Below are 27,665 nucleotides of genomic sequence, written 5' to 3' on the forward strand. Positions count from 1 at the left end.
CACTGCCTGAGAGGAGTGACAAGATTGTCCCCCAACACACACACACACACACACACACTCACACACAATTCCACCTAAGAAGCTGGCTGGACTGGCAGTTGGATCTTATTCAGCTCTGATGATCAGACAGCATCTTCTGCCTCACCTGAGGGGTGCAGGCTAGCTTAGGAGGTGTAGGCCGGGCTGCACGTGAACACGGTAATGCCCAGAAAGTTCAAAGTTCAAAGGTATCACCAAAAGAAATTCAAAACTCTGCCTCAAGAAAGCGGAAGCCTTGCCACAGTTGAGGCTGTTGCCAGCTACCGAAGCAGTGCAGTAAACCCAAAAACCCTGAGGGAGAAAGAAAGAAGCTGTGCTGCAAGCCCTGCCAGTAGTGAGCCCTGCCTGTGAGAAAGTGTTGGAGAATTTCTCCTCTCCTAGAAGAACTTCGGTGAAATGGTCCCCCCCAATTTCTCTGCCCACAAATAGGCTGGGGAATTTTGAGAGGCCCTTTGTGCACAGGTCTAATTCTAGCGAACTCTCTCTAGACGTTTAATATAGCCGAGGACAGGCTACCGGTGAATAAACAAATGCAGCCTATAGCAAGAAGAGCAGAAGCGCACCAGTGGAGGGGCTCAGACATATTCCTTGGCACAAGAGTTGCGCGCATGCGCTTAAATTCATTGGCAAAATGCTGGGGTCAGCTCAAGTGCGTCATGTTTCCTGTAACTCGGGTATCCGCTCTGTTTGGGTCTTTGCTTTGATTCCAGCCCTCGTGCTGACAATGGAAGGCAAAGGGACGGCGGGTCAAGCGTCCCTTGAAGTGCTCTCCACCTGTGCAACGCCAGGAAAGGAACAGGTTAGCTCGGCTGGGTGAAAAGTTCACCCACAAGCCAAGCTGTCTGTCCCTCCTGCTTAATTTATCTGATATTTGGCTAACCTTGCTCTGAACTCGAGGCACCTCCCCTGAGCAGGCTCATGTCAGCCAAAGACGTCTGCCAAACCCTCCCTGATTTTCTGCCTGCCCTTTGACCTTTACGAAAGGCATGGGTGGGTAGGGAGGGAAGTGGATGTGAAGGAAGGAACAAGACGGATGGGATAAAAGTGTTTGGTGCCTGCAGAAGGGCCTTCCCCAACCTTGTGCCTCCCAGACGTGTTGGACTCCCCTCCCCATCATCCCCGTGCCTGGGGATGATGGGAGTTGTGGTCTGACACATCTGGGGGGCGCTAGGTTGCAAAAGGCTAATGTGGGGCCCCTTTTGGCAAGACAAAGAATTAGGGTGGCCCCTCACGCATCTCAAAAAATGGAAAGTTATCGCCGAAAGAGAGGACAGATAGTTGCCAATGTTGACTTCCATAGGGGGATACACATTGAGAAATAATTACTAATAATTTAAGTAGCAATGCAATGTAACTCACCATAGTGAAGCAGGCTGTGGCCAGCTGACCTGTGTGCCTGCTCAATGGGCTGCCCAGGGGCAAAGGTTGATGGGTGTCGAGAATGACGGCCTGTTTTCCACCAGAAGATTAGGCCAGGTGGTCACTTGTGACATAACCACCTGGAATTGTGTGTTATCTAGAGGCTCCTTGGCTCTCTGCTCAAGGCCAGGCACAGTCCCTGATAATTGGGGACTGACAACAGCTGGAGTTGGTGAGGAGTTGCAGCCTCTTGGAGGCCAGGGCAGTCCACCCAGGGGCTGAGCCGGTGACTGGCTGAAGGAAAACCTGCGCTGGGTGGCCAGGGCTGGGCTTTAAAAGACAGCTAAGGTCGAGGCATGGGGTCTCCCTTCATCCTGGTGGTCCTGGACCTGCAAACGGCTGGTTGCTATCTGGGGAGATCCATGCTTAGGTATGTAAGGACAGGCCAGGTAGATTTATTATTTTGCTCGGGTGTGTGTTCATGAAGCTCTCTGTATATAGTTAAGTGATTTGACTTTGTACCCTCTTGTGTACTAACTTGTTCCTTCCATTCTTCCCTTTCCTTCTACCCTTTTGTTTTGATCTCAATAAACCGTTATCCAACCTTTAGCTGATGTGATCTCGCTGCATAACCTCAGTGCTAATTTCAGTGCCTCTTGGCCTAGGAGGGTGGCTACTGGGTATTTTGGGGGACTAGAAGGCCAGGTTTGACCAGTCCTATTTTGGGAAGGGGATCCCAGGATCAGGCCCTGAGCGGTCCTACCCTGCAGGGAGGTTGGGGCTGGTCCAGGCAGTGGGATCCTCCTTCCTTCACAATGGGCAATTTCAAGACCCAGCTCTTCCTTCTTAGGTCTGGGCAGCCCTTCAAATAGAGGACACCTTCAGAGGACTGTTCTCTGAAAAACAGGACACATGGCTGCACTACATGTTATGTGCCACCCTTCTACACTGATAATATATTGAGTCATCCAGGCATGATCTGCTATCAGTCTTCCTCCCAGAAACGTTGAGCTCAATTGCTGCTTTTTAGGGTGGCCTTGGGTCCTGTTTTACGGAGGACGGTGGTCTGTTTGAAAGGCTGCCAGACAACCTTCTTCTGTTTGAAGGTGTCCTCTATATGAAGGGCTGCCCTGTTTTAAGATAAAAGTTTTAAAGATCAAGGACCACAGGAATCGTTGTCTATCTACAGTCGGCACCTGAATGGCAGCCTCAACAGGCAAGCAACACCGCTCACTTGGTTACACTCTTCTGCACTATGATGAGATGCACTGTACTTCTATTTACATTATAGTAATTATTTTAAAATTTGTGCCTATACGTATAAATAAGCATATGCAGATTTTATGTAAACCACTGTCCTCTTTTGCCCTCTTTTTTGGCGCTTCGTAAGTGGCCACTGTGAAGGTTGGAGGCCTACAGAGGCAAACTGGGGCGAAACGTCAGGCTCAGAGGCCTGGGCTTTTCTGCTGGGAGGGGGTAACCCTGAGAGGAGTAGTTTCATTTCTCCAGTAAAGTGTCAGTTTCGTTTCTTCACTTATGTTTCCTTTCTTCAGGTTTGAAGCAGTACTTTCAATTTTGAGGGAGGGGGGTATATAAATAGAGTGAGAGATCCAGGAAGAGCAGAGACAGCCAGAGCCTGAAGTGAGAGCAGAGTCTGAAGAGTGATCAGGAAGAAGCAGCCTAGAAAAGTCTAAGTGCAGCTTGGGTTGCAAGGAGCTTGCGTTTTGCAACTTCTATTTTCTTTTAATGCCTTTTGTATCACTCAGCTCTACTGAGTAAATACTTGTAGTTGTAATTTGTTTGCTTTAAACCTACTAGTAAACTGTTCTGGTTAAACTCCAAGTGTCTGGTGTGCCAGTCACCCCACATCTACAGGCTAGATCCCACGTTACTGGGAAGGGGAAGTTTAAAAGAAGGAAGGTGGGACTCTTAAGGAGGCAAGAGATCCTTAAGGAGTTGCTCAGGGGCTCCAGGTCATAAATGGAACCTTGACAGCCACCCTACTGCTTTTCCTGACAAAATAGGAGATGGGCAGGCCTCTAGCCAGATACGTTGCTTCTTTGCTTCCTTACTGCTACAGTTGCCAGCTCTCCTGGGTTTCAGACCCAGAACAGGCGATGGACCATGGGTGCTTGCCTTGCGAGTTAATGTGGGGGGGGGTCTTGGCAGGAGAAGGGGTGAAGCCTACTCTTGCATGGCAGAAGCAAGCGGGAGCAGCAGGTCAGGGCACAGAAATATGGTGGGTCATAAGTGGAACCTGCTGCAGGGGAAATGTGGAGCCAATAGCAAAAGCTCAAGTCAAATGGCACTATTTACATGCGATTCCTTAGTGTACTCTAAGTATGACTAAATCTGGATCCAGCACACTGTCTTCGTGAGCAGCTGGGCAAAATTCTGCCTTCACAGCTTTTCCTTATATCTTCGTGAGTAAAAGGAACTAGAGACTCACTTTAAAAACAAAACCCACCTTGGAAAATCCAGGGAAGAGGAGTGAGGGCATAAATGCTTGTGACTACATCTCTGGAGACAGGGGACCTTTTGATTTGGAGGATCATATTGACCAATTTAGAACGGACATTGGCCAGGTATTCTTCAGCACATATTGGCCTCCCATCTCCCCCCAGCCCCTAAACACTGCAATCTCTAGGTGCTGTCACACAGACATTAATATTCTCTCTGTTACACACATACACACACACACACACACACACACACAAACACCCTAGACTTACCAAGAAATTCTAGGCCAAGTTCATAGTTCTTGCTCAAGGCAAGGAACAGTTTGCCGGAATTTTGAGAAGAGACGAAAGAATGTCGACCGCGCAAGGAACATTTCTCGAGGATTGGGGGAACATTGCCATATCTTTAACGCTGTCTTTCCCACTCTTTCCATCACACACAAAAAGTGCTTCGTAGCATCCCAATCATATTTGCTGCTTTGAGAAAGAGGCCATAAACTAATTTCCAAATCCAAATCAAGTTTATTAGGCAGCCGGTTACAGCCTATTGCCAAACAGGAAATGTACAGCCAAACAAATCAAACATTTACAACACATAGATCATACAGAAGAGGCAAAGTCTTTAGATCAAAAAATTAGCCTCATAGGTTTGCATGAGTTTGGAGGTTTCCACTGCAAATTTGGCTGTATTAAACATAACAGACTTAACTGTGCTAGACAGCAAATATCTGATTTTATCCATATCACTATAAGTGACTACTGGCTCTAAACTTTTTTCAGGTATTTTTCCCTTGGGTATCATATAATTTCAGTATAACATATAATGTATGGTATCCTCAACCATCTGGTATCCACAGATACAGAAGCATTGTTCTCTGGGGAGTTCCTTGTATCACTCACCCTTCCGAAAAGTTGGTTTTCATTGTCTGAAAATGCAGAACTATAAAAGCCTCAGGGAGGAAGGGTGAAGTAAGCTTGGATAAATATTTCTCTTCTCCATGCTAGATTTTTAGAATCGGAAAGCTATTAGATAATCTAGATGCCCCAATTGCTTCAAAGTCCACACTAGCAAATAATTCCTTAAAAGTGTTTGAGGGGATGTATGCACCAAGGAACACCTGTATGTGAATTATTCTAAGACCAAAGCAGTGGTTTTCGGTAGTCGCTCCCCAAAACACAAATGCATACTGGACAGCACCAACTTGAACAGACTAATAAATTTAGGGCACAATCCTATGCATGTTTAGATAGAGAAAAGGCCTACAACTCCCAGCATTCCACAGCTAGCATGGCATAGTCATTGGCTGCCCAGTATATTAAAAGCTCGAGCAACTATGCACTCACTTGTAAAATTGACCAGAGTTAAAGGTGGAAATCTAGTTGTACTGGACTTAAGAGTCCTAGTTGCAAAGGTTATTCCAATCCTCACATGACATTTGGGGCTGAGATTTGGGGCACCTTAGAACCAGATCTTCTGAAGTCGATACAGGATAAATTCATGTCGATCCTACTGGGCCTATTGCCCGGCACTCCCGCAATTTATATTCCAGCAGAAGCAGACCTAAAGCTGATATTATACTTCATTCTCCTTTTATTTTGTAAAACTGAAAGGCTTGGTAAATGAACTGGTGAAACAATGTGTAGCAGAACAGATACGTTTAGCCTCCAAAAACGGTTGGATAAATAGCTGTGAATTAATTCAGATGAAATTTCGCTTCGACCCTTCGGTGCTTACAGCTGCTGATATACGGTCTAGCCAGGAAATCATTAAAGAGCGGCTTCAGGAATTATTTTCTAGTCTGGACCTTTAAAGATGGAGCCCTAAGAAGGGCCCCCAAAGCAATAAAATCAATTAAAATATAGTCAAACCAATTAAAATGCGATCAGACCAAGAGCAGAAAAAAACAGGCACAGTTTAATAAGCTAGGACTAAGTTTAGCTGGATTGAGGCCCAAATCTTCTACGGATTAGCCTCCGTAAAGTAGCTGCCATTCAGCCTCCATTTCGAAGCCAGCGTGGTCAAAATTGACCATCAGTGTTCAAATTCACAGCATTTTGGTGAGACCGAACTACACAAGGATATGTTGTGACCTTGCTTGTTGCTCTGGATATTGAGGGCTGCATATCTGAGTAAATGATGTTGATCTTGGGTATATGTTTGGAATTGCTAGCATGTGGAATGTATTATGACATTTCGAAGGAATTTGCAGTCATTGTTCCACTTGAAATAGAAAGGTTATAAAACATAATGGCCCCATGACAAGGAGCCTATATGAAACACTTGCAAGATTTACAGACTCCTTAAGAATGCAGGGGCTTTCGCATCACCAGCCGACGACCAAGAAAACCTTTAGCTTGGCGGCTGCTATAGTTTCAGGGCTTTTCTTTCCTCTGATCTTGCCAAGAGGTGACATGATTACCACAGCATCTCTGAAGAAAAGCACAGTAACACGCCTGCGTTTTCCTTCCAATATTTATTGTCTTTCATATAACCACAAATCTGCGATTCTCATCACCACCACCACAAACTGGAGCAGCCTGTTGCAAGACATTTCAACTCACCTTCACATAGTCTCTTGGATTTGCAGTTGCTTCCAATAGACCAAAGAAAGACAATGACTTGCTTGACAAAAGGGAGCTTTTCTGGATGTATAGACTGAGAATTCTTCGTCCCAATGGCCTTAATCTGGAGGACAATTTGTAAGCATTATACCAATCATACCTCTGTTTTTCCTCCTAGGGAACTTTCATCTCCAGGCATTCTGAACTGCCACTCCTGATATCCATTTAACAGTGGAGCTACTGTTCAGGCGGAAGCTGAAATGTTTAGCTTAAATATATATTTTTGAATACTCTGTTGTTAATCTATCTGTCTTACACACACACACACACACACACAGATTGTGCAGATTTAAAAACCAGAAGAGAATTCCAATGGAGTAGCTTACTTTCTCAGAGCAAGCTCAGCAAAAATAAAGAAAGAAATACAAATCACAGCACAAACTGTCTGTGGTGGAAGAAAGGCAAGCAGGTGCTTTGCTGAAAGCTTGAAGCAAGCATTTCTGTGCCAAGCCAGCCCAGCAATCCACCAGAAGCCTATGCACCAGCTCTCTCCATTTAGCCGGAACGCTCTCTAAATTCTGACATTCCTCCCTGTTTTGTCACTCTTCTTTGCCCTTTTGGGATGACTTGTTAAAAGAAACTTGGTTAGCGTCGATTGCTAGAGCTCTGTTTGAAGGTTCAGCTCTCCCACCAAGATCTCCAGCCATTAAATCTTGGTGCTGCTGGTGGAGGTAAATGCACGCAGATGGACTCCAAAGCACCACCATACATGACCGGCCATTTTGCGTGCTGCTGAGACTCCTTCTGAACTGGCGTTAAGCCAGGGCTGAACCGCAAGGACTATTTGTTTCTGTGCCCTATCTGGGGAGCAGAGAAATGGGTTGTCCGTTTCAGCTGTTTGGGGTAGGCAGGGGATAATGTCCTGAAATATTTGTGTGTGGGGCAGTCACTTTTTGACTTGCTTCTGTTCTTTCTTGTAGAGAAACTGAAACATCAGGAAAAATTTCCTGACTGTTAGAGCAATACAACAATGGAGCCAATTCCCTAGAGAGGCAGTGGGCTCCCCCACACTGGAGGCGTTCAAGACGAGGCTGGACAGCCATCTGTCAGGGATGCTCTGACTTGGATTCCTGCACTGAGCAGGGGGTTGGACTTGATGGCCTTGTAGGCCCCTTCCAACCCTACGATTCTATGATTCTGTGTGATTCTGTGAGAGCTCCTTGCAGGGGTTGGAGGCCTTCTGCCAGCTACCACCACCCTTCTTGGAGAAAGCGATGTCTTAGCACCGAAGACCTCACCTTCTGGGCGAACAGTGTATTACGGATAAAATAAGTTTAGAAATGTGCGTGCATGCAGACATTGTGAGAAAATGTTCAAAAACACTTATTTAAATGCATATTTAGTTATGAATTTTCATGGAGCTTATTTAAAATCGGGATGTGATTATCCTTCCGATTTTGCACTTCTCCAAATTTCATGATGCGGTTCTCGGCTCAAGAACGTACCGGAGTGCATTGAAAAATGTGTATTAAGGATAAAATAATTCTAGAAACATGCATGCAGATGTTGCAAGAAAACGTTCAAAACTACTTATTTAAATACGTATTTAGTTATGAATTTTCACAGAGATCTTTCAAAATCAGAGATTAATGCAAAGAGGAGACAGAACGGACACAGGATGGAACATCTGCAAAATGGAACATTAGCTGGAAATAGATTAATCCAGCTATGCCCCAAAGCAGCGTACTGTTCTATATAACAGTTGCTGGAAAGGAAAATAGGATTTCTGGGAGGCAACGGATTGTTTCCCACAGTGGCCAAAGTCCTGGACTAGACAAGACTTCTTTGGTCTGATCTAACAGGAGCTCTTCTGGTGTCGTTCTTAGTGCATCACTGTATTTTCTTCGTTCAGTACCGAGGGGGTCTCCCTCAGCCTCCCCCCCTCCCCGCCAAGCTGGCCACTAGAGCTTTTGTTTCCCAGTCGGCAAGACCAGAGGCAAAGCAGCCTGGACCATCATCTATTCCTAGTGGCTAATGCAGAAATTGCAGTGCATACTGGAGTGAGGGGAGGCCATAGATGTGAATGCCGTAACAGGGGATCGAAGAACTTACGTTGAGGTCTGCGTTCTCTCACAGTACTGAGCCACATTAGGAAAAACTTCCATAGCACATGTGTGTTTCAATGTTTATTTTCCATGCTTAGAATCATAGAGCTGGGAGGGAACTTCGAGGTCATCTAGTCAACCCTCTGCTCAATACCGGATCTACAATGCAGATGCAATTACGGTATCCCACTGCACACACCTGTATTCCAGCGTATACAGATCCTTCCTTTTATGTGCTCAGCCCAGTCTCTAAGCCAGGGATGCTTGCTTGCTCTCTCTCTCTCTCTCTCTCCCCATGCGAATGAGTGGAGCAATTTCTTCATTCATTTGCATGGGGTGAGGAGATGCTGCTCTCCTGAAAATTGGTTGGAGTGGGGGACAAACCTATCCCCCACCAAGGATCCTGTTGCTCCAAGGTTCCTTTGTGTGTGTGTGGGGGGGGTGTCTTTACCCCCCTCCAGCTGTGTTTTTGTTGTTGTTTGTTTTTAAGGGCAGTCTTTTTCCTCCCGATACAAGTGAATGGAGATATCACTACATTCATTTGCAGAGGGGGGAAATAGCTTGCCTCAGCCTGTCCTTGCAGGTACAGAGGTGCCTGTGGGCTCCATGTTGCCCCCCGCCCCAGGTGTAGACAATATTGGCTATAAGGCAGCTTCCTTTGTTCGTTAGGTGCTCAGTGGTGGAGCATTTGCTTTGCCTGAAGAAGCTCCTAGGTTCAGTCCCCAGCATCTCACGGTAGGGCTGGGGAAAAACCCTTCTGAAACCCCAGAGGGCTACTACTCTGAGGCTGGCTGCCACCCGAGATACATTTGTGACCATAGTAGGTCTGTAAAATTATGTAAACCCATTCTGGTATCTTTTTGCGGTGTGTCGGGAGGGAAGGTCGAGGGGAAGTAGTAGAAAATATCTGTCAGGATTGATTCTGAGCGTATGGAGATAGCTCACAGTTCAGATTCAGAAGGGGAACAGCCAGAACCGGGGGAGGCAGCTTCCCCAGCCAGTTCAGATATGGTTAGCCGTGCTTCTCAGGAGGCTAGCACCCAGATGGCTGGGCCTGAAGCCCCTCCTGCCCTCCAAGAGAATCCAGGAGGAGGAGGAGAGCGTGGGGCGTGACCTGAGGGATGCTAGACTGCGGCACAGATCAAAGCGGAAAAAGTTAGAGGTGGGCTCAGACGGTCAACCTGGTTGGCAATGCGTGAGCGTCGACGTAGGGGAGCAACACTGGAAGGAAGGGGGTTCCCTCCCTACATTATTCTAGCCAGCAAGTCCCTGTTCAGACCGGGCAACATCCATCGTAGCTCCCATTTGGATCCCCTGCTGTTATTTCTTTGTAGCTGGGGAGTCTTTGGGGATTTGCATCTGTAACGAACCTGTTGATAGTGAATGAAAAGCGTGAGACTGAAGCCTCTCTTCTTGTGCATATGCAGGAGGAAGGTGGGGGCCAAGGGAAAGTGACAGCATCTCTCTCACGCACGGTTCAGTCCGCACGGTTCAGTCCGGCACTTTTAAATAGTTCCTCACATCTTGACCCTCTCTCTTCCTCCAGCCAGGAAGCTCAAGGTAGTGTTCATGGCTCCTCCCCATTTTACCCTCAGAGCAACCCTTTGAGGTAGAGTAGGCCGAGACAGTGCCTAGAATCAGCCCATAAGGCAGCCTTGCTCAGCTCAGCCATGCAAGTTGGGGATTATGGCATTGCAGTCCAACACATCAGGAAGGCACAAAGTTGGGGCAGGCTGCAGTAAGGTTTGTGGCAATTTATACCTGGGTCTTCCTCATCTAAGAGGCCGCGGTGGCTTAGTGGTTAAGACGCTGAACTGCAGACCGGAAGGCTGGCAGGACAGCAGTTCGAGACCCGAGTGCTGCGTGACCGAGTGAGCTCCCGTCTTCAGTCCCAGCTCCTGCCAACCTAGCAGTTTGAAAGCAAGAAATTGCAAGTAGATAAATAGGTACCACCTCGGCGGGAAAAGTAACAGCGTTCCGTGCACCTCGGTGTTCAGTCATGCCGGCCACATGACCACGGAAGCGTCTTCGGACAGTGCTGGCTCTTCGGCTTAGAAATGGAGATGAGCACCACACCCTAGAGTCGGACACGACTGGTTGGGGACACCTTTACACTTACCTTCCTCATCTACGTGGCCGCTCCACCTCACTGTGGGTGGGGCTGATTGTTACTGCCCATCAAAAGCACAAATCCAAGAGCCCTCCATCCTGAAGCCATACTCTTCTTACAGCTTGGAGACAATCACCCTCCAACCTGGAATTCTTCCTGTTTCAGCATGCAACGAAGCACCACTGGATAAAACCTGGACCGGATCACTGTTAGCTTCTCCGCCAGCCCCCGTCTCCCAATCTCGCTATTTCATCTCACCTCTTTCTCCAATAAGGTAATCAGTATAAGACCCCATGGCTTAGATTTGTTCCAGACTTTGTGGCTGACATCTGGCTACAAGATGGTGGCATTAAACAAGAGCTGGAAGAATATAAAGTTCTTTTTTGTATTTTTCTTTTGGCAATTTAAAAGAGCTCTGTGGGTAGGGGTGAGGGGAGATGGTGGAGAGAGCAGGGGGATGGCTTGGGGAGTAGAATGAAACAAAATGAAAGTAAGTGGAAGGCCAGAAGCATACCAAGTGTGTCAAGAATATCCAGTGAACCCATCTGAGCACGCATTCCAGTGGAGGATTTTGGTTTTAAGCCATTTAATTCATGGGTTTTTCCTTTCCTATCCTTTCCGATGGTTTATTTTCAGGGCAATCTCTCCCCACTGATTGATCTGCCAACAAATCCCTGCAACAGAACCTGGGTTTGTTGCAGAGGATTATGTGTGACATCTGTTCTCAGGTGTGGGCCTCATTCAGCCCGGTCTCTCGCCAGGCCCAACGGATGTGGGGTCTTTACTTAACGCTTTGTCAAAAAAGGGGAAACGCGTCACTAAAAAAGAGGAGAAAAGAGGACACCATTTTGCATAAAATCTGCAGGGGCTAATGCAGACATAGAGGAACCATTTTAGAAATAACGACTATCACTTACATAGGAATACAGTAGGCCATAGAGGAGGAAACTGTGACCTGTGTGGATGCAGAGTCAGCTGTCCGGGTGCTAACTGCTGAAGACAATTTCAAGGACACTGCTGCTCTCCCATCTCAGTGTTCTTGATCTTGGACTTGGATGGGACTGCCCTTCAAACAGAGGGCAGTCCCACCCTCTGTAAAGTTGGACACATGCTTATTTAGACGCACCTCACTCTAGGAACTGACAATGTGCTCCTAGAACACATCCAAGATGTTTATTTATTTATTACTTTTATATCCCACTTTTCTTCCATCGTGGAACTCAAGGTAGCTACTTGTAGTTCCCAGGTGGTCTCCCTTCCAAGCACTGACCAGCCCCAGACCTACTTAGCTTCAGCAAGGTGGCCTCCTCATGGGACCTTCAGGTCCCAACCCCATCATCCCCATTACACTTCTTTTCTAGGGCTCAGATCAGTGCTGAGCAGCTGGGTTTGGCTGCCAATTTAATTTCCCTGGAGCAAAGGTAGATTGGGCGCATTGCGGGAATTTAAAATGGCGGCTAAACACAGACGTTCCGTGATGGGAAAGAACCAGTTGCAACATCCATGGCTTCAAAATGTCCAGAAATTTTACATCGCTAAATAGGAATACTCCACACTGCCAAAATGAGGTGCCGTTATGATGCTTATATAGCCCAAACTAAGCCACTGAGAAACCAGAGGGAGGTATCAGCAAACGTGGTTTGTAGAAGTACAAAACATCTTTAGGGAAAAAACCTAAGGGGGAAAGCCAAAACAACATCCCAAAATGCCTGAAGGCAAGTGGTTATGCTTAGTGGCCATAGAAAACTGTTGGGAAGGGGAAATGGAATACAGCATTTTAGAAGAGGATATGGCTGGCTGGAAACTTGAAGAGGACCATTCCAGATGACATTAGTTTGTTGCAAGTCCCACTTGTCAGATTCTAAACACAATGTCAGGGTTGAGACAGCTTCTCTCACCAGACTCTTTCCTGTACACTTTTGAGCTGCTTTTTGAATAGGCAGTTATAAAACTTGCGAAGTCCACACGCAGATACTTACTGCAATTCATCAGACCTTTTATATATGCATTACCAGCTGGTATTGTGCTCGTTTTGAGGAATTAAAAGACGTTTGGAGCAAAAAGCTGGGCTCTTCTCGGAAGACACTTGAAGACTTTGTCCATGTGACCTGGAACAGGGGAAAAGCCTCCTTTGATTCTTCCCACAATGTCTCTGTTCACCATCAAGAGAACACCAACTGCCTATCTAGAAGAACTCTGGGATATCCTCAGATGGTTTTGTTTAATTTGCTTCTCCATGAAAGGTATGGATCCTTATATGTACAGAGCACACATTACGGTTACGTCTGTTAAGCCTAATAGCCAAGAATAGTCCCGCCATGTTCAGAGGCAATATATCTTAGACTACCTCATGCTGTAAACAAAGAACGTGGGAATGCCACGTTTGAAAGACTTTTATGCAGTGCTTGTGAACACCCAGAGAGATTGGACTGTCCTCTGTTCGAGACAGGATGTTCAATAAGAAGTGATGTTTTATTGTGTCCGTACAGTGTAGACATAAGATACACTCTCCTCCCTGAAGGTTTTATCCAGTTTTAGTCATACTTAGAGTAGAACCATTGATTTCAGTGGAGCTACTCAAAGCATGACTAGATCTGTATCCAATCCTATATGAATAACCCCTTACAACAGCAGCACCTGATGCTGTTTGTCTCTCTCCACATGATTCTAGATGGACCCTCTTCCCCTGCGTGAACTGACATTGTACCTGTAGAATACACCCAAGATGTTGCTGGATATTACACATTCAACTACCCCATGGTTGTAAGCCCCTTCCATCTCTTCCATCTGTGTGTGTGTGTGTGTGGGGGGGTGTCAGACAAGGCCTCCTGCAGGGAGTCCCCCCAAAAGGAACGTCTTGCACCCTTTCTCTGTGACGTAGAAACTAAAGAGCGGTGATGCTTTCTCAGCTAGAAAAACATGACATCTCCAAAGGTAGCGATGAAAAGCAAACTCTCAACGATCACCTAAGGCTGGCGAACCTCCCAAGTGTTACACATTAAAAAAGAAGGGGGGAAAAGAGAGGACTGATGGGTGAAAACCCCCGGAATTCATTTGCAGTTCCTGCTTAACCAGTGGAAGTGCAGTTGGATATCCCCAGCTTTAGAGGCCTGGAAACAGCTAGGCCTCAAGCCCCTTAAAAACGAAGTCACAAACGGAAACGCGTGGTGGCCCCAAGTGTCCCCCGTTGCTCGTCCTCGCCACAAGCGGGCTATCCCATGCTTTTGCAAAAGGCCGCATCGCTACCGCTCTTGACCACGTTGCTGCAGCAAGTGAGAACAAGCACATGGTGATGGCCCGCCCGCCCGCCGCTGCGCTTGTGGGGCCAGTGCCTGTTCGGTGTGAGGGCCATGTGCTGCCTAGGTGCGCCCTTTGAAAGTCTTCATGCAGGTGTAGCTTCCGGCAAACTTGTGGATTTCTTCAAGAGCTGCCTGAGGGAGGATGCTGCAGAGAAAACGAAACAGGCAGAATTGGCCCAGCGTTCCATCTGATGCAGACTTGAGGAGGAACTCGATAACCGTGGGACAGAGAGCATGGATGCAGCCAAACTTCAGGGCTGTGTGGTTTCTGTGCAGAAGGCTATTTATTTATTTATTTATTTATTTACTTACAACATGTGTATACCGCTCCACATCTATTCTGGAGCGGCGAACAACAAGAGAAAAAATGAACCAAAGAGAAGAACAATCAAAACATGATATAAAAATTATTAATTATTAATTATTGATAACTATTAAATTAAATTAATGAACAATGAAAACATGATATTAAAATTATTAATTATCGATTATTAAATCATTAATTATTCAATTATTGATTTCTTATTTAATTATTTATTTACAACTTGTGTATACCGCTCCACATCTATTCTGGAGCGGTGAACAACAAGAGAAAAAACTGAACCGAAGAGAAGAACAATCAAAACATGATATAAAAATTATTAATTATTAATTATTGATAACTATTAAATTAAATTAATGAACAATGAAAACATGATATTAAAATTATTAATTATTGATTATTAAATCATTATCATTAATTATTCAATTATTGATTTCTTATTTAATTATTTATTTACAACATGTGTATACCGCTCCACATCTATTCTGGAGCGGTGAACAACAAGAGAAAAAACTGAACTGAAGAGAAGAACAATCAAAACATGATAATAATATTATTAAATTATTAATTATTATTAATTATTAAATTAAATTAAATTAAAGAACAATGAAAACACAATATTTAAATTATTAAATTATTAATAATTATTAAATCATTAATTATTAATTATTAAATTATTACATTATTTATTTGCAACATGTGTATACCGCTCCACATCTAAACAGATTCTGGAGTGCTGAACAACAAGAGATAAAATGAACAAAATCGAAGAATAATCAAAACATGATATTAAAATTATTCTTTTAAAAAAGAGTGCCAATAAAACCAAAGCTGGTTAACCAAGCAAGGCTTCCTGGGAAAGAGCTGTTTTCAGGATGCACCGAAAACAACCCAGTGTAGCTGCCTGCCTGACCTCCAGAGGCAGGGAGTTCCACAGGAAGGGGGCCACCACACTGAAGGCTCTTCACCGGGTAGGCTTCAAGTAGGCCATGGGTCCATGTGGAGCCACCAGGAGCACGCCCTCTGATGACCTCAGTCACTGGGCACATTTGTAAAGGAGAAGGCGCTCTCTCCCGTATCCTGGTCCCAAGTCGTTTAGGGCTTTGTCCACGAGTACCAAAACCTTAACCTGGCCTGGTAGTGAATAGGCAGCTGGTGCAGTTTCCTCAGCAAAGGAGTTGCATGCAGGGAAGGGGCAGCTCCCGACCACAGCCGAGCTGCTGCGTTCTGCCCTAGCTTCAGCTTCTGGAGGGCAGCCCCACAGACAACACACTGCAGTAACCCAGTCTTGAGGTTACTAATGCCTGTGCCACTGTGGCCAAGCTACCTCTCTGTCCAGGTACACTGCTGGATGCAAAGTCCAGCTTCTTAGGAATGTGAATCCGGGCAGGGGCTACATGCAGATGGCCCCAGCTTCAGTCATTGGCTTCCCATCGGGATGGGGAAGGGAATCCTTTCTTTCCCTGCCGTGGTCCTGAGCAAAATCCCTCTTCTGAAGAGTACCTTTACTTCGGTCCATAATCAGTGCCAATGTGAGGTCCTAATCCCCCCTCAAAGCAAACGCGAGCTTTGGGACTGAAAAGAGATTTTCCTCAAGACTTCAGCAGGGGAGGAAAGGGTTAAATACCCCCTCCATTCTTTCTATGAACCCAGTATTTATCAGACCCTATCAGCTGAGGCTATTTGCATTTAAACAAACAAACAAACAAACAAACAAACTCTGCATATGAAATGCAAAACCATATTTCCAATCATATCTAGTTTGGCCTTCAGGACAAAGCAGCTTTCTAATTCTCCAAAGGCAAGTCTTGGTTTTATTTTGTTTGATTTTATTTGTGCCCTGCCTTTCTACCAACAAAAAAAAAAAAAAATGGCTGCAAAGAAGTGCTGGGACGTCAGGGTGAAAAGTCTCACAGCCCAGTGAATTAATGATAGGGGTGAAGCTTCCTTGCCCTGTATTGCCCCTCCTTGCAAAAAGGAGAAAGAGAATGAATTTGCTAAATTAAATGCAAATCGGCTCACATTTTGCATTACTTTATGCAGGCTGCAGAATGTGGCTTTTCGTGGCATGACATTTCCGGCGATTTCACACAGAGGGCATTCTACCCCCCCACCCATCCCTGGGCAGAAACAAGCAGAAGGCAACTCCCAAAAGGTGCCCGCCACATTCTGCCTCCTTTGTCATGACTGGGATGGGCAGACAAGCGCAATGTGGGTTTTGGCAAGGCCACGAAGCCTGGATGGGCTGAAGAGAGATGTTCGGCCCAGATGATTTCCACACAGATTTATTTATTCATTTATTTATTGCATTTATACCCCACCTTTTTTCCTCTTGCAAGGAACCCAAGGCGGCTTACATTATCATCCTCCTCTCCATTTTATCCTCACAACAACAACCCTGCGAGGTGGGTTGGGCTGAGAGTCTGTGACTGGCCCAAAGTCACCCAGTGAGCTTCCACGGCCGAGTGGGGACTAGAACCCGGATCTCCCAGCTCCTAGTCCAACACTCTTGCCACTACACCACACTGGCTCTGTTACTATTATGTAGATGTTACTATTTCTTTTGTTTTTTGTAAAACAATGCCCAAACCAGCTGTCTCACCATGGTGTCTGCTGTACACATCATTCATTCATTCTACAAAAAGGGAACAAGTGTCAAGCTTTTGTGGTGCACAGAGAAGCACAAGCTGAGGTATCTTGTACTCGGAAACCAGAGAGAGGGTGTCGGGGGTGTTGGTAGCCGCAGGGAAGGGCAGCTTCTCCATTTCACCCATTCCTTGCTCCTCCTCATGGACTGTTGCCTCCCCAATATCTCACAAGTCTCATTTCTCATTCACCCTCTTGTGTACACAAAGCCACTCCATCCATAGAACTGAATACAGAAAACTTCATCGGGCACATCAGCGTTCGTTGGATTTGGACAACGGCTGGACTTGAGCAAGTCATATTCTGAAAGCTTCAGTTCCTCTATAAAAAAGGGATAGTGGCCTACCTCTGTTGGATTGACACAACAAAAGGCTGCAGGCCACCCTGCCTATTCAATGTCAAAGAGTTGTAGTAGGAACTGGGTACTGACCTTTTCAAGATGATCAGGACATGCATTGTCCATGGGAGGAGGAGGAAAGCTTGGTTCTGTTGAACAGCTTCTACTGTCCTCCGGGCCACCGTCTCTGGCTTTAGTGGAGGGAAAAGGTTGGGGAACCTGAAAAGCAGACACAGCCTTATAAGTAGAGCCAAGCCAAAATGTCTCCCAAGACAGTATTCTGAGAAAACGTCTGCCATTTCCCCCCCACACACACACTTTTCTTAGCTCCTCTAGAAAAAGACGGCCACTTGGCAGAATTTTGTCCAAACGTTCTCCACTGTGTCCTTGCGCGGGTACTATTCACACAACCACACGATGTCCCTGAACAATTATCCCAGATCTGGGGCATTGTGGAGGTTGCAAAACAGTGGCCAAGCTTCCAACACAGTGAAAGGAGGAGGAGCCGGGGAAAAAAAGAATGAAAGAAGTTGTGCTCCTGTCCCTGCTAATGGTGAGCAAGGAACTGCAGGGGAATTGCTCCTTTCCCTTGATAAATTCAGTGAAATCGTCCCCTAATTTCTCTGCCCACAAATCGTGTGGAGAGTTTCAAGAGGCCATTTGCACACAACTCTATCTTCTATTTCTGATTATTCTCCCTCGGCCCCTTCACCTCCGTTTATTTTTATTTATTTTATCTATTATTACATTTATATATTGCCCAACAGCCAAGGCTCTCTGGGCAGTTCACAACCATTCAAACCATAAAAAACAAAACGATAGAACTCTGCCATTACAACCATCCCCTTTTCTCAGATCCTTCTCTTTCAGTCTTGCCATTGGCTTCTTCTCTGCTCCTGGATCCAGCACATACTCCGTGCTCGTACATTCAATGCCCTCCTTGGCCTTATTCAATAATAAACATATTCTTATTTCCATCGGACATCTCTACTGACAGATTCTGAGCAGCTAGACACATAGATCAGAAACAATAATCCCAACACACAATGCCAAATAGCAGTTAAGAATATAAAACAATATAAGAACAGACAATACACCAACGGAGTAAATAGCATGATGGGACTAATCACCCGCGATTTGCACTCACCTGATTCGCATGCCTTGAAACATCTCCGTGCTCGTGTGGAAGGGCAGGACAGTGGTTGCATTCACCCCGGGACAGTCCAGCAGGCCCAGTGTCAAACTCTCCATGAAAGCAAAGGAGGAGGCTTTGGAAGTACAATAATCGATGGCCCCAGGAATGGCGGATAAAGCCAAGACAGAGTTGAGACAAACAATATGGCCCTTCTGAAGTTCCAGCATCCGAGGCAGGAAGGCCTTCGTGGTCTGAAGGACAAAACACCTGAATTTTATGGAGATGCAAGTAGAAGCCACAACAAAATGTCCTCCATTCTATCCTGCCCTCGTCTCTCTCTCTCTCTCTCTCTGTGTGTGTGTCACACACACACACACACGCACACACACACAGGTCAGCCAGCATTCTGTGCCCACTAAGTGTGATCAGTTCTCATTGGATTCCTCCCTCCAGTTTTTTCCCCAGGTTTCCCCCAGCCTGTGGATATTTCCCAGTTGCGCATGGATGGTGTTCCTTTGTCTATATAAACAACAGCACTCAGGGAATGAGTTTGCTATCAGCACATAGGACTGCACAAACTTTTTGAGAGGGCTGGCTGAAGGAACTGAAAGCTACTGACCCAGTGCTGTCCTAAGCAGTCCAGAACCCGAGCAGAATTGGAAAGGGAAGCAGGAAGAAACTTCTTTCTACATTTAAAGCAAGTTTTGGAGAAGCCCTTGTTAAAAGGAAAGGTCATGTTGATCTTTGCACTCCTGGTCCTGTCATGTTTGAGATTCCCGTAGCAATAGTGCTGTGCCAAAAATTTCTCCCACATTTTTTTTTTTTTTTACCATTCTCATTCAATTTGATGGAAAAGATATTGCTTTGGGAAAGAAATTCAAAGGAGAAGAAATTTCAGAGAAATTCTCATGGGTTGGGTTTGGGGTTCTTGTGCTTGCTTTACTTACTTACTTACTTACTTACTTATTTATTTATTTATTTATTGCATTTATACCCCGCCTTTCTCCCTCTCGCAAGGAACTCAAGGCAGCTTACATTATCCTCCTCCTCCTCACCGTTGTATCCTCACAACAACAACCCTGTGAGGTAGGTTGGGCTGAGAGTCTGTGACTGGCCCAAAGTCACCCAGTGAGCTTCCATGGCCAAGTGGGGACTAGAACCCGGATCTCCCGGCTCCCAGTCCGTCACTCTCACCACTACACTACACTGGCTCTTATGAGGTGGAGTGTACAATTCATTGTACAATAATCTCTGTGGTAGCCTGTAGCCTCCTCAGCTTCCCACACTTCAATTAAAGCCATCATGAAGAAGACGTCATGAGGCCGTTCAGAATTCAGCTTCGTTTATTGGCCCTCATCCAGCCAGCCACTGTGTTCAAGCACCCATTTAGCACAACTTCTCCCAATGCAGACATCATGGAGAAATAGAGCTGGGTGTCATCAGCATACTGATGGCACCTTACCCTCAAATCCCCCAATGACTGCACCCAGCAGCTCCGTGCAGATATTAAATAGCATTGTACCTTGAGGCTCCCCACAGCAAGAATGCCAGAGGGCCAACATACAGCCCCCCAATGCTATTCTCTGGAACCTGCCCTGTAGACAGGAGTGGAACCACCATAAAAGAGGGCCCATGGTCCCCAGTGGCGATCCAGGAGATGCCATGATCAATGGATTCAAAAGTTGCAGAGATATCAGGTAAGAGTAACAGAGTCACACTCCCTCTGTCCCTCTCCTGATAAAGATTGCCCACTAAGGTGACCAATGCAGATTTCATCCTATAACCAAGCTGCATCCCAAACTGTAATGGGGTCTAGAAAATCAGTATCCTCCAAGAATGCTTATAATTGAGTCACCACTGCCCCCCTGAACACCTTGCCCTGAAAGTAGGGATGTATGGATTGTGAAAAAACCATTCCATCTGTGTTTCATGGATTGTCAGGTGCCTTCATTCCATTGTCCACCCAGAGGCGGAATCGGTTTTTATCTGTTTCCAAATTTGTGCAAATCCGTATCTGCGCAAATCCGCAAGTGCCAAAACGTACAAATTCCCCCCAAATGCACAGTTTCGTGCTTTAGCCTATGGGGGAAACGGACATTTTTGGCCGGTTTTTTTTTTTATTTTGTGCATTTCTCTAATTTGCACAAAATTCAGGGAAGTTAGAAAAACTGGTGCGCAAGTCTGCTGAAGCTGCCAGGCAGGGGAGAAGCTGGTCCGTTGTGAATCCCACGGGTTGGATTCATGAAAAGCTGAACTCATTTGGTTCCATTGCTGATTTCTCCGCCATACCTACACAAAAGGGAGTATTTGCCACCGGGTGGTAGTCGTAAGAAACTTCCAGGTCCAGGGAGGGTTTTTTCTGGAGTGGTCATGCCACTGCCTCATTAAGGGCAGCAGGGACCACCCCTTCATGCAGAGATATGTTAAACACTCCCTGGACTCACCTGGAATCAAGTTTGCCTGATACTCCACCCAGGTTTGAACCCATAGCACCACCAAATTATGTGGTCTGGAAACAGGTGGCAAAGGTGAGGATTCTGGCTCAGTATCAATAGGGCAGAAGTTCCACGGTGCATTTATTATATTCATATCCCATCTTTCTTCCAAGGAACTCATGGTGGCGTTCATGGTTCTTCCTGCTCCCCATTTTATCCTCTCAACAAGCCTGTGAGGTAGGGCAGGCTCAATGCCAAGAGGCAGCGACTGAGCCGAGGTCACCCCGTCAGCGCTTCATGGCTGAGCAGGGATTTGAATCAGAATATCCCTGGTCCTTTTCTAACACTCTTAAGTCAGCATTCCCCAGCCTGACACAGATGTGGTTATACACAATTCCCATCACCATCCACCATAGCCCCAGGGTGGGGAAGTCTACTCTGATCAGTACGTCAAGCTCATTTCTCTCCATTTATAGCTGCAACCCCACTGAATTGTGTGTTCAATCCAGTGGAAATACTGCCACGCTAACACTGCCTCCATGAACATTCTTGCTTCTTTAAAAGTTGCTTGTTTTATACAGGGAAGGAAGAATCCAGCCTCTCTCCACTTTAGAAGTGGAAACAGATAAAAACCTAGTGAGGTTCGCCTGGCGCCTACATTGTACTCCTTTCGGCGCCAGGTGAAGACCTTTTTATTTTCCCAGGCTTTTTAGCTTTCTAAATTTTTATCTTTGCTGTTTTAAATCTGTATTTTAAACTCCTGTACTGCTGCTAGGTTTTATTGTGGTTGTATTGTTATATTGTGGTTTTAATGTTCTATATATTTTAAATTGTTTTATTGTGTGTTGTTTGGTTTTAGTTTTTGTAAACCGCCCAGAGAGCTTCGGCTATTGGGCGGTATAGAAATGAAATGAAATAAATAAATAAATAAATAAATAAATAGAAGGAGTGAGGGAAACTATGTGCTTGGCCAGGAACTGCAGAGGAGAGATCCTGACCTGGACTGACCTTATTCAGAGATGAAGATATTTTAAATGGTGCACATAATGGAGGCTATTATGCAGGGTATTAGTTTACTCACAAGGGCAATCTGTGTTTTTATTAGGGACGCTGGAGAAATTCAAGATGGACCAAAATGAGTTCGACTTCTAAGAATCCAACCTGTGGAATCCAACGCAGATCAACCTTCTCAAGCCGTGAGGGGTCCGTGGACTTCCGGATCTTTTTTTTTTTTTTTTTAACTCTCCCCAAATTTACGCAAATTTATTCACAGGAAAATGGGCAGGTTTCTGCTGAGACATACACCATCTTGGAAAATATACACAGGGACAAGTTGCATGGAATCGGGGCAATATGCTAAATGTTACATATCAACGTAAATTACGTTGTGAACCCTCTTACTGAATTATTTGCACATTTTCCCTCATAACCAGTGAGAGTGCCAGAGAGAGCCAGTGTGGTGTAGTGGTGAGAGTGCTGGACTGGGAGCCGGGAGATCTGGGTTCTAGTCCCCACTCAGCCATGGAAGCTCACTGGGTGACTTTGGGCCAGTCACAGACTCTCAGCCCAACCTATCTCGGCATCTGATATCGGAAGCTAAGTAGGGTCACTCCTGGTTAGTACTTGGATGGGAGACTGCCTGGGAATCAGGCTTCCTGCAGTGACCAGGGGGTTGGACTCGATGGGATTGTAGGCCCCTTCCAACCCTATGATTCTATGATATAAGGTGCTAAGGACAGAGACCTGAACTCTTCAGCCCTATAAAGCACCATAACCACCAGTGTGGCATAGTGGCGAGAGTGTTGGACTAGGAGCCGGGAGATCTGGGTTCTAGTCACCACTCAGCTATGGAAGCTCATTGGGTGACTTTGGGCCAGTCACAGACTCTCAGCCCAACCTATCTCACAGGGTTGTTGTTGTGAGGATAAAACGGAGAGGAGGAGGAGAACGTAAGCCGCCTTGGGTTCCTTGCAAGTGGAAAAAAGGCGGGATGTAAATGCAATAAATAAAATAAATAACAGGGGGGGGGGAATCGAGCCTGTCTGTGAACAGAATGAACGACACCCCACAATTCACAAAACGGCGTGGGACGGATTTCGCAAAGTCTGGATATCTCTAATTTTTATAACTAACGATGTGTTAAATATTAAGAAGTCACAAACAGGCTGTAAAAGAGAGCGTCAAATGCAAAAGCATTTGCTCCGGGTCTAATAGAGATGATCGAAGGCAGTCGGAGGGTGGCTGTGAACTTGCTCTCCTCCTCCCTCTGTCTGCTCTTTGCATTATTTTTTTCCTGGCTGCTTTCATGACAGGCTGATCTTACCGAGCAACTGCTCAGCAAGGCCTCAGAGCAGCCAAGTCCTTGCTGGCCGCAATCCATCCCCATCACTTCCAAGTCTGAGCACACAGGAGACGGGAGGGTTTCATACCCAGAATTGCCCCAGCGTGTTGATGTGCTGCGATTTCAGCAGGGCGTCATCGTCGCTATCCATCAGGCGCTTGCCATGAACGACGGCCGCGTTGTTCACTAGGATAGTGATATCTCCCACCTAGAAGGGGGGAAAAACGGGGGGGGGGGAGTGCCCAGTCATAAGAAGAGTCCTGCTGGATCAGACCTCTGGTCCATCTAGTCCAGCAAAACGTTCCCCACGGTGAACGTACGAAACTGCCTTATAAGGACGCAGACCACTAGTCCTTCTAGTAGCCCAGCATTGTCTACCCTGACCGGCAGCCGCTCTCCAGGGTTTCAGACAGAAGTCTTTCTCAGGCCTACTTGGAAATGTCCATGTCAGAGTTCCCCATATGACCTGGACCCCCTGAGCAACTCCTTAAGGATCTCTTGCCTCCTTAAGAATCCCACCTTCTTTCTTTTAAACCTCCCCTTTCCAATAACGTGGGGTTTAGGCTATAGACGTGGGGTGCTTGGCACTTCAGACACTTAGGTGTTAACCACAATAGTTTACTGGTAAATTAAAGCAAGCAAATTGCAAGGAAAGGTGTTTACAGAACAGAGCTGAGTGATACAAAAGGCATTAAGAGAATATAAAGGCTGCAAAAAAGCATGTTCCTCCACCCTAGCTGCATTTAGACTTCTCCAGGCTGCTCCTTCCTGCTCTCTCTCTCTCTGGTCTTTCTCCCCCTGGTCTCCCCCTCCCCTTGGCTCTCTCTCCCTTCATACCCTCCTCTCCCAAAACTGAAAGTACTGCTTCAAACCTGAATAAATGAAACTTAACTGGGGAAAATGAAACCAACCAGACAAATGAAACCAACCAGGGAAATGAAACTACTTCTCTCAGGGATACCCCCTTCTTCCACCCCCCCCCCTCCAGGCCTCTAGGCCTGATCTTTTTCTTTTCCTTGCCTCTGTAGGCTTCAAATCTTCACTGTCTGGGATTGAGCCTTGGTCCTTTTGCATGCAAAGCATAGAATCATAGAATAGTAGGGTTGGAAGGGGCCTACAAGGCCATCGAGTCCAACCCCCTGCTCAGTGCAGGAATCCAAGTCAGAGCAGATGTTCTATCACTGAGCCATGGTCTTCCCTTCCATGGAAATGAATGGCACTGCATGCCATCTATGCCCAAACATCAGAATCCCAGCACTGCTAGCAATCCTGAGAAGCCCACCATTTCAGTACTGGATGCCTCCACATCTGTGCCTGTGCTTCCAACTGGACCCCGCCCTGACCCCAATTCACCTTGATGGAGCAGAAGAGACAGTGAGCCAGACAGAACATTAGGCTGCTGACAAGAGTACTACTTGGGAAGAGCGGGAAGCCCGTGTAAGCACCTGGATCAGGGCCTGGATGAGAACCGGAAGCGTTATGCCTCTGGCTCCTATACAGCAGGGGTGGGCAGAAGGTAGCTCTCCAGATGTTTCGGACTTCAACTCCCAGAAGCCCCTGCCAGCATGGCCAATGGTTAGGAATGCTGGGAGTTGGTCCCAAACATCTGGAGATCTACTTTCTGCCCGCCCCTGCTCTCTAGGCTCTCAACCTAAGCCAGATGGTTGCTGATGCTGATGGTTTTCAGCTGCCAGGTCTGTACCTTCTACCCACAGAAATGAACACCAACACACCTTTTCACGGATAGCTTTGGCCTGCCGGTAGACCTCTTCCCGATTCCCCACGTCGCAGATGAAATAATGGCACTCTGTTCCCATCGCCCGGATCTCTTCTGTGGTTTCCTTCAAGTACTTCTCGGTTCGTCCCCAAAGGATAATCTAAAAAAGACTGTTATTTATAATTATGGGGGAAAGGGGCTGTTCATAGTTTTATGTCATTCTTGCTTCAAGTCTCCGGAGCAGGAGAGGGCAGAAGGTAGATCTGAATATAGTGGTTGGCCTTTGGGTAATTTGCAGTAGGTCAGCAAGGATTTCTGACAACCGGTTGTTTAGCGATATGAATGAATTCCCCCTATATTGCTGAAATGCAGAAAATGTGGGGTAACCAGGGGTGGGTTTTTGTGTGGAAGGACTCAAAACAAGTTCCTGGGCTCAGAATTCTTTAATTCTAAGCGTATGTCTTCTGCACCAGACTCCAGCTGCTAGATCTCATGGTTCTAGTGAAAAACAAAATAGATCTGGTTTCTGGGACCAACTAAAGTGCTGGGGATGACCTTTTAAAGCTCTCAACATTTTGGGTGTATGTTACTTGAAGGACTGCCTGCAAACATATGCAACTGCCTGTGTCTTTTCAGGCCTTACTCACTGGACACCACTAAGATCAGTAAGGTTGGAAGGCACTAGAGTAGAGGTGGGCAACCAATCAATGCACCCTGGACACTTTTCTTGGCTAATCCTTCCACTTACAAAAATTAACACTTCTTTTTTTTAACCAGCAGCTGGGACTGATGTGAAATAGGTTTCTGTTGGTGCTCTAAACCATCAGTTCAAAGGATTTATTTAGTGTGCTGGGGCTCAGATCCCATCTGTGCCTTGTACTCATTCTTTTAGGCAGGTTACTTGTCCTTTGCCATGCCTCCCAATAGCAGCCATTTTGTGTTGATGCCCACTGCCCAGGACAGTTTCTCAAATTGCCAAATATACCCATGGCCCCAAAAGCTTGCCTGCTCCTGCACTAGAGAGAGGGACTTCCCTATGGTGGCCCCTGCACTCTGGAATTCCTTCCCAAGAGATATTAGCCTGCTTCCCTCAGCGGCTACTTATTGGAGGGCTTTAAAAACATACCTCTTTTTTTCTCTGGCTTTGAACTGAAATGGTTTCATTGTATTAGCTGCTGCTACATATTTGAACAATTATATTTTATTGCATGTTACCATATTTTACTTTATTTTAACTGGAGTGGTCTTATAGTGGGGGTAGGGGAGAAGGGAGTCTAGCATGGGGAAGGCAGCAACAAAACCCAACATTATTGTGCTATGCAAAACCAACTTGTGCTGTGACCCATTGGAGACTATAGAGTGAGCCATCCAGAAGTGTTTAGAAAATAACGCATGTGTCTGTAGGGTGTTTTTGTGGGGATTTGGAGGCAAAGGTTGGGAAACCTAATTTGTGTCTGGGATGGGATAACTTCTCATCCTGGAACCCATCCAGCTCTCTCTCTCTCTCTCTCTCTCTCTCTCCCACACACACACACTCCATTTTAGCTCTTTTTTGCTGCCATCCTCCCTCCTTTCCTCTTGCAACAGACACACTCTTCTCTTCATAAAGTTACTGACCAGAAGACCACTCCAGTTAAAATAAAGTTAAGGAAGGCTCACAGACGCTACTTGCCCTACTGTTACCTCTGGGTGACATCAATGGTTGGCAGCCAGGTGGGATTGTTTTATGCCTTGGCTGTGAATCATAGAATCATAGAATAGTAGGGTTGGAAGGGCCTACAAGGCCATCGAGTCCAACCCCCTGCTCAATGCCGGAATCCAAGTCAGAGCATCCCCGACAGATGGCTGTCCAGCCTCCTCTTGAATGCCTCCAGTGTGGGAGAGCCCACCACCTCCCTAGGTCATGGGTTCCATTGTTGTATTGCTCTAACAGTCAGGAAGTTTTTCCTGATGTTCAGCCAGAATCTGGCTTCCTGTAACTTGAGCCCATTAGTGGTGGCTGTGGTTAGCGGCAAAGGATGTCCCGCCTCGGAAGGGAGGACAGGTTGGCTGAGGAACCACAGCTTAAAATGATGAGTCTGGCTGGAGTATTAGCCAAAACTGGACATTCCCCTTGAGGCAGTAGGCCTATGTACACCAATTTCATTTAGGTTCTGATTGTGGGTTTCCCGTGGGCAGCTGGTTGGCCACTGTGTGAACAGAATGCTGGACTAGATGGACCCTTGGTCTGATCCAGCAGGGCTCTTCTTATGTTCCCCTACCACCCTCGTACTGTACCAAGATCCGAATCTGTGAAACAAAAACAGTAATTGAATGCCCTTCCCCCTTGGTACGATTATAGCATTTTTATAACATCTCTCCTTCAGAATCCTAGGTGCAGGCAAATAAAAAAGGGAAAAATTTGACCTCTTCCAGACTAGTCTCTCTCCTCCATGGGGCAAACATAAACGTTACTTTGTTCCCATCGCTGTTTGCATTTGCTCAGTCAGTTACCCTTGTGTAAACATGTACTGTGTGTCCCTAGCCGATGGATACTGCCTCAGGAAGTATGCATTACCCACATAGTCCGGATTTCTCTCCGTATATTCTCACTAGTCACCAGATTTGCTCCCCAAATCTGTCCATTGAGGTGCTACTTACAGCAGGTCCAAGAGAACCTCAGCCCAGAAGTCTCCCCGAAAGTGAAAAAAATATGGAACAAATAGATTTCAAATAGATTTCCCTACACCTCCTCTGTTATTACCCAAGGAAAGAGATCTCAGTTGATCAGTTCTAGCTGATTAATCAATCGGTTAACCT

The 27,665-nt window shown here is 46.1% G+C and overlaps 1 protein-coding gene across 1 annotated transcript in view; it reads right to left on the reverse strand.

Moving 5' to 3' along the window:
* Positions 1–4,363: 4,363 nt before the first annotated feature.
* Positions 4,364–27,665, reverse strand: part of DHRS3 (dehydrogenase/reductase 3) — a 49,556-nt gene continuing 26,254 nt past the window's right edge. The window contains exons 2-6 of the mRNA XM_084822338.1: positions 24,883–25,026; positions 23,238–23,357; positions 18,386–18,624; positions 17,332–17,457; positions 4,364–14,078 (exon numbers count right to left, since the gene is read on the reverse strand). Of these exons, the coding sequence (XP_084678464.1) occupies positions 13,994–14,078; positions 17,332–17,457; positions 18,386–18,624; positions 23,238–23,357; positions 24,883–25,026 (714 nt within the window). The 3' untranslated portion in view covers positions 4,364–13,993. The remainder of the gene's footprint in view (positions 14,079–17,331; positions 17,458–18,385; positions 18,625–23,237; positions 23,358–24,882; positions 25,027–27,665) is intronic.

This window comes from Heloderma suspectum, chromosome 15 (genome assembly GCF_057233095.1).
Source record: "Heloderma suspectum isolate Gila_16-S chromosome 15, 16-S_ref, whole genome shotgun sequence".
Lineage (NCBI taxonomy): Eukaryota > Metazoa > Chordata > Lepidosauria > Squamata > Helodermatidae > Heloderma > Heloderma suspectum.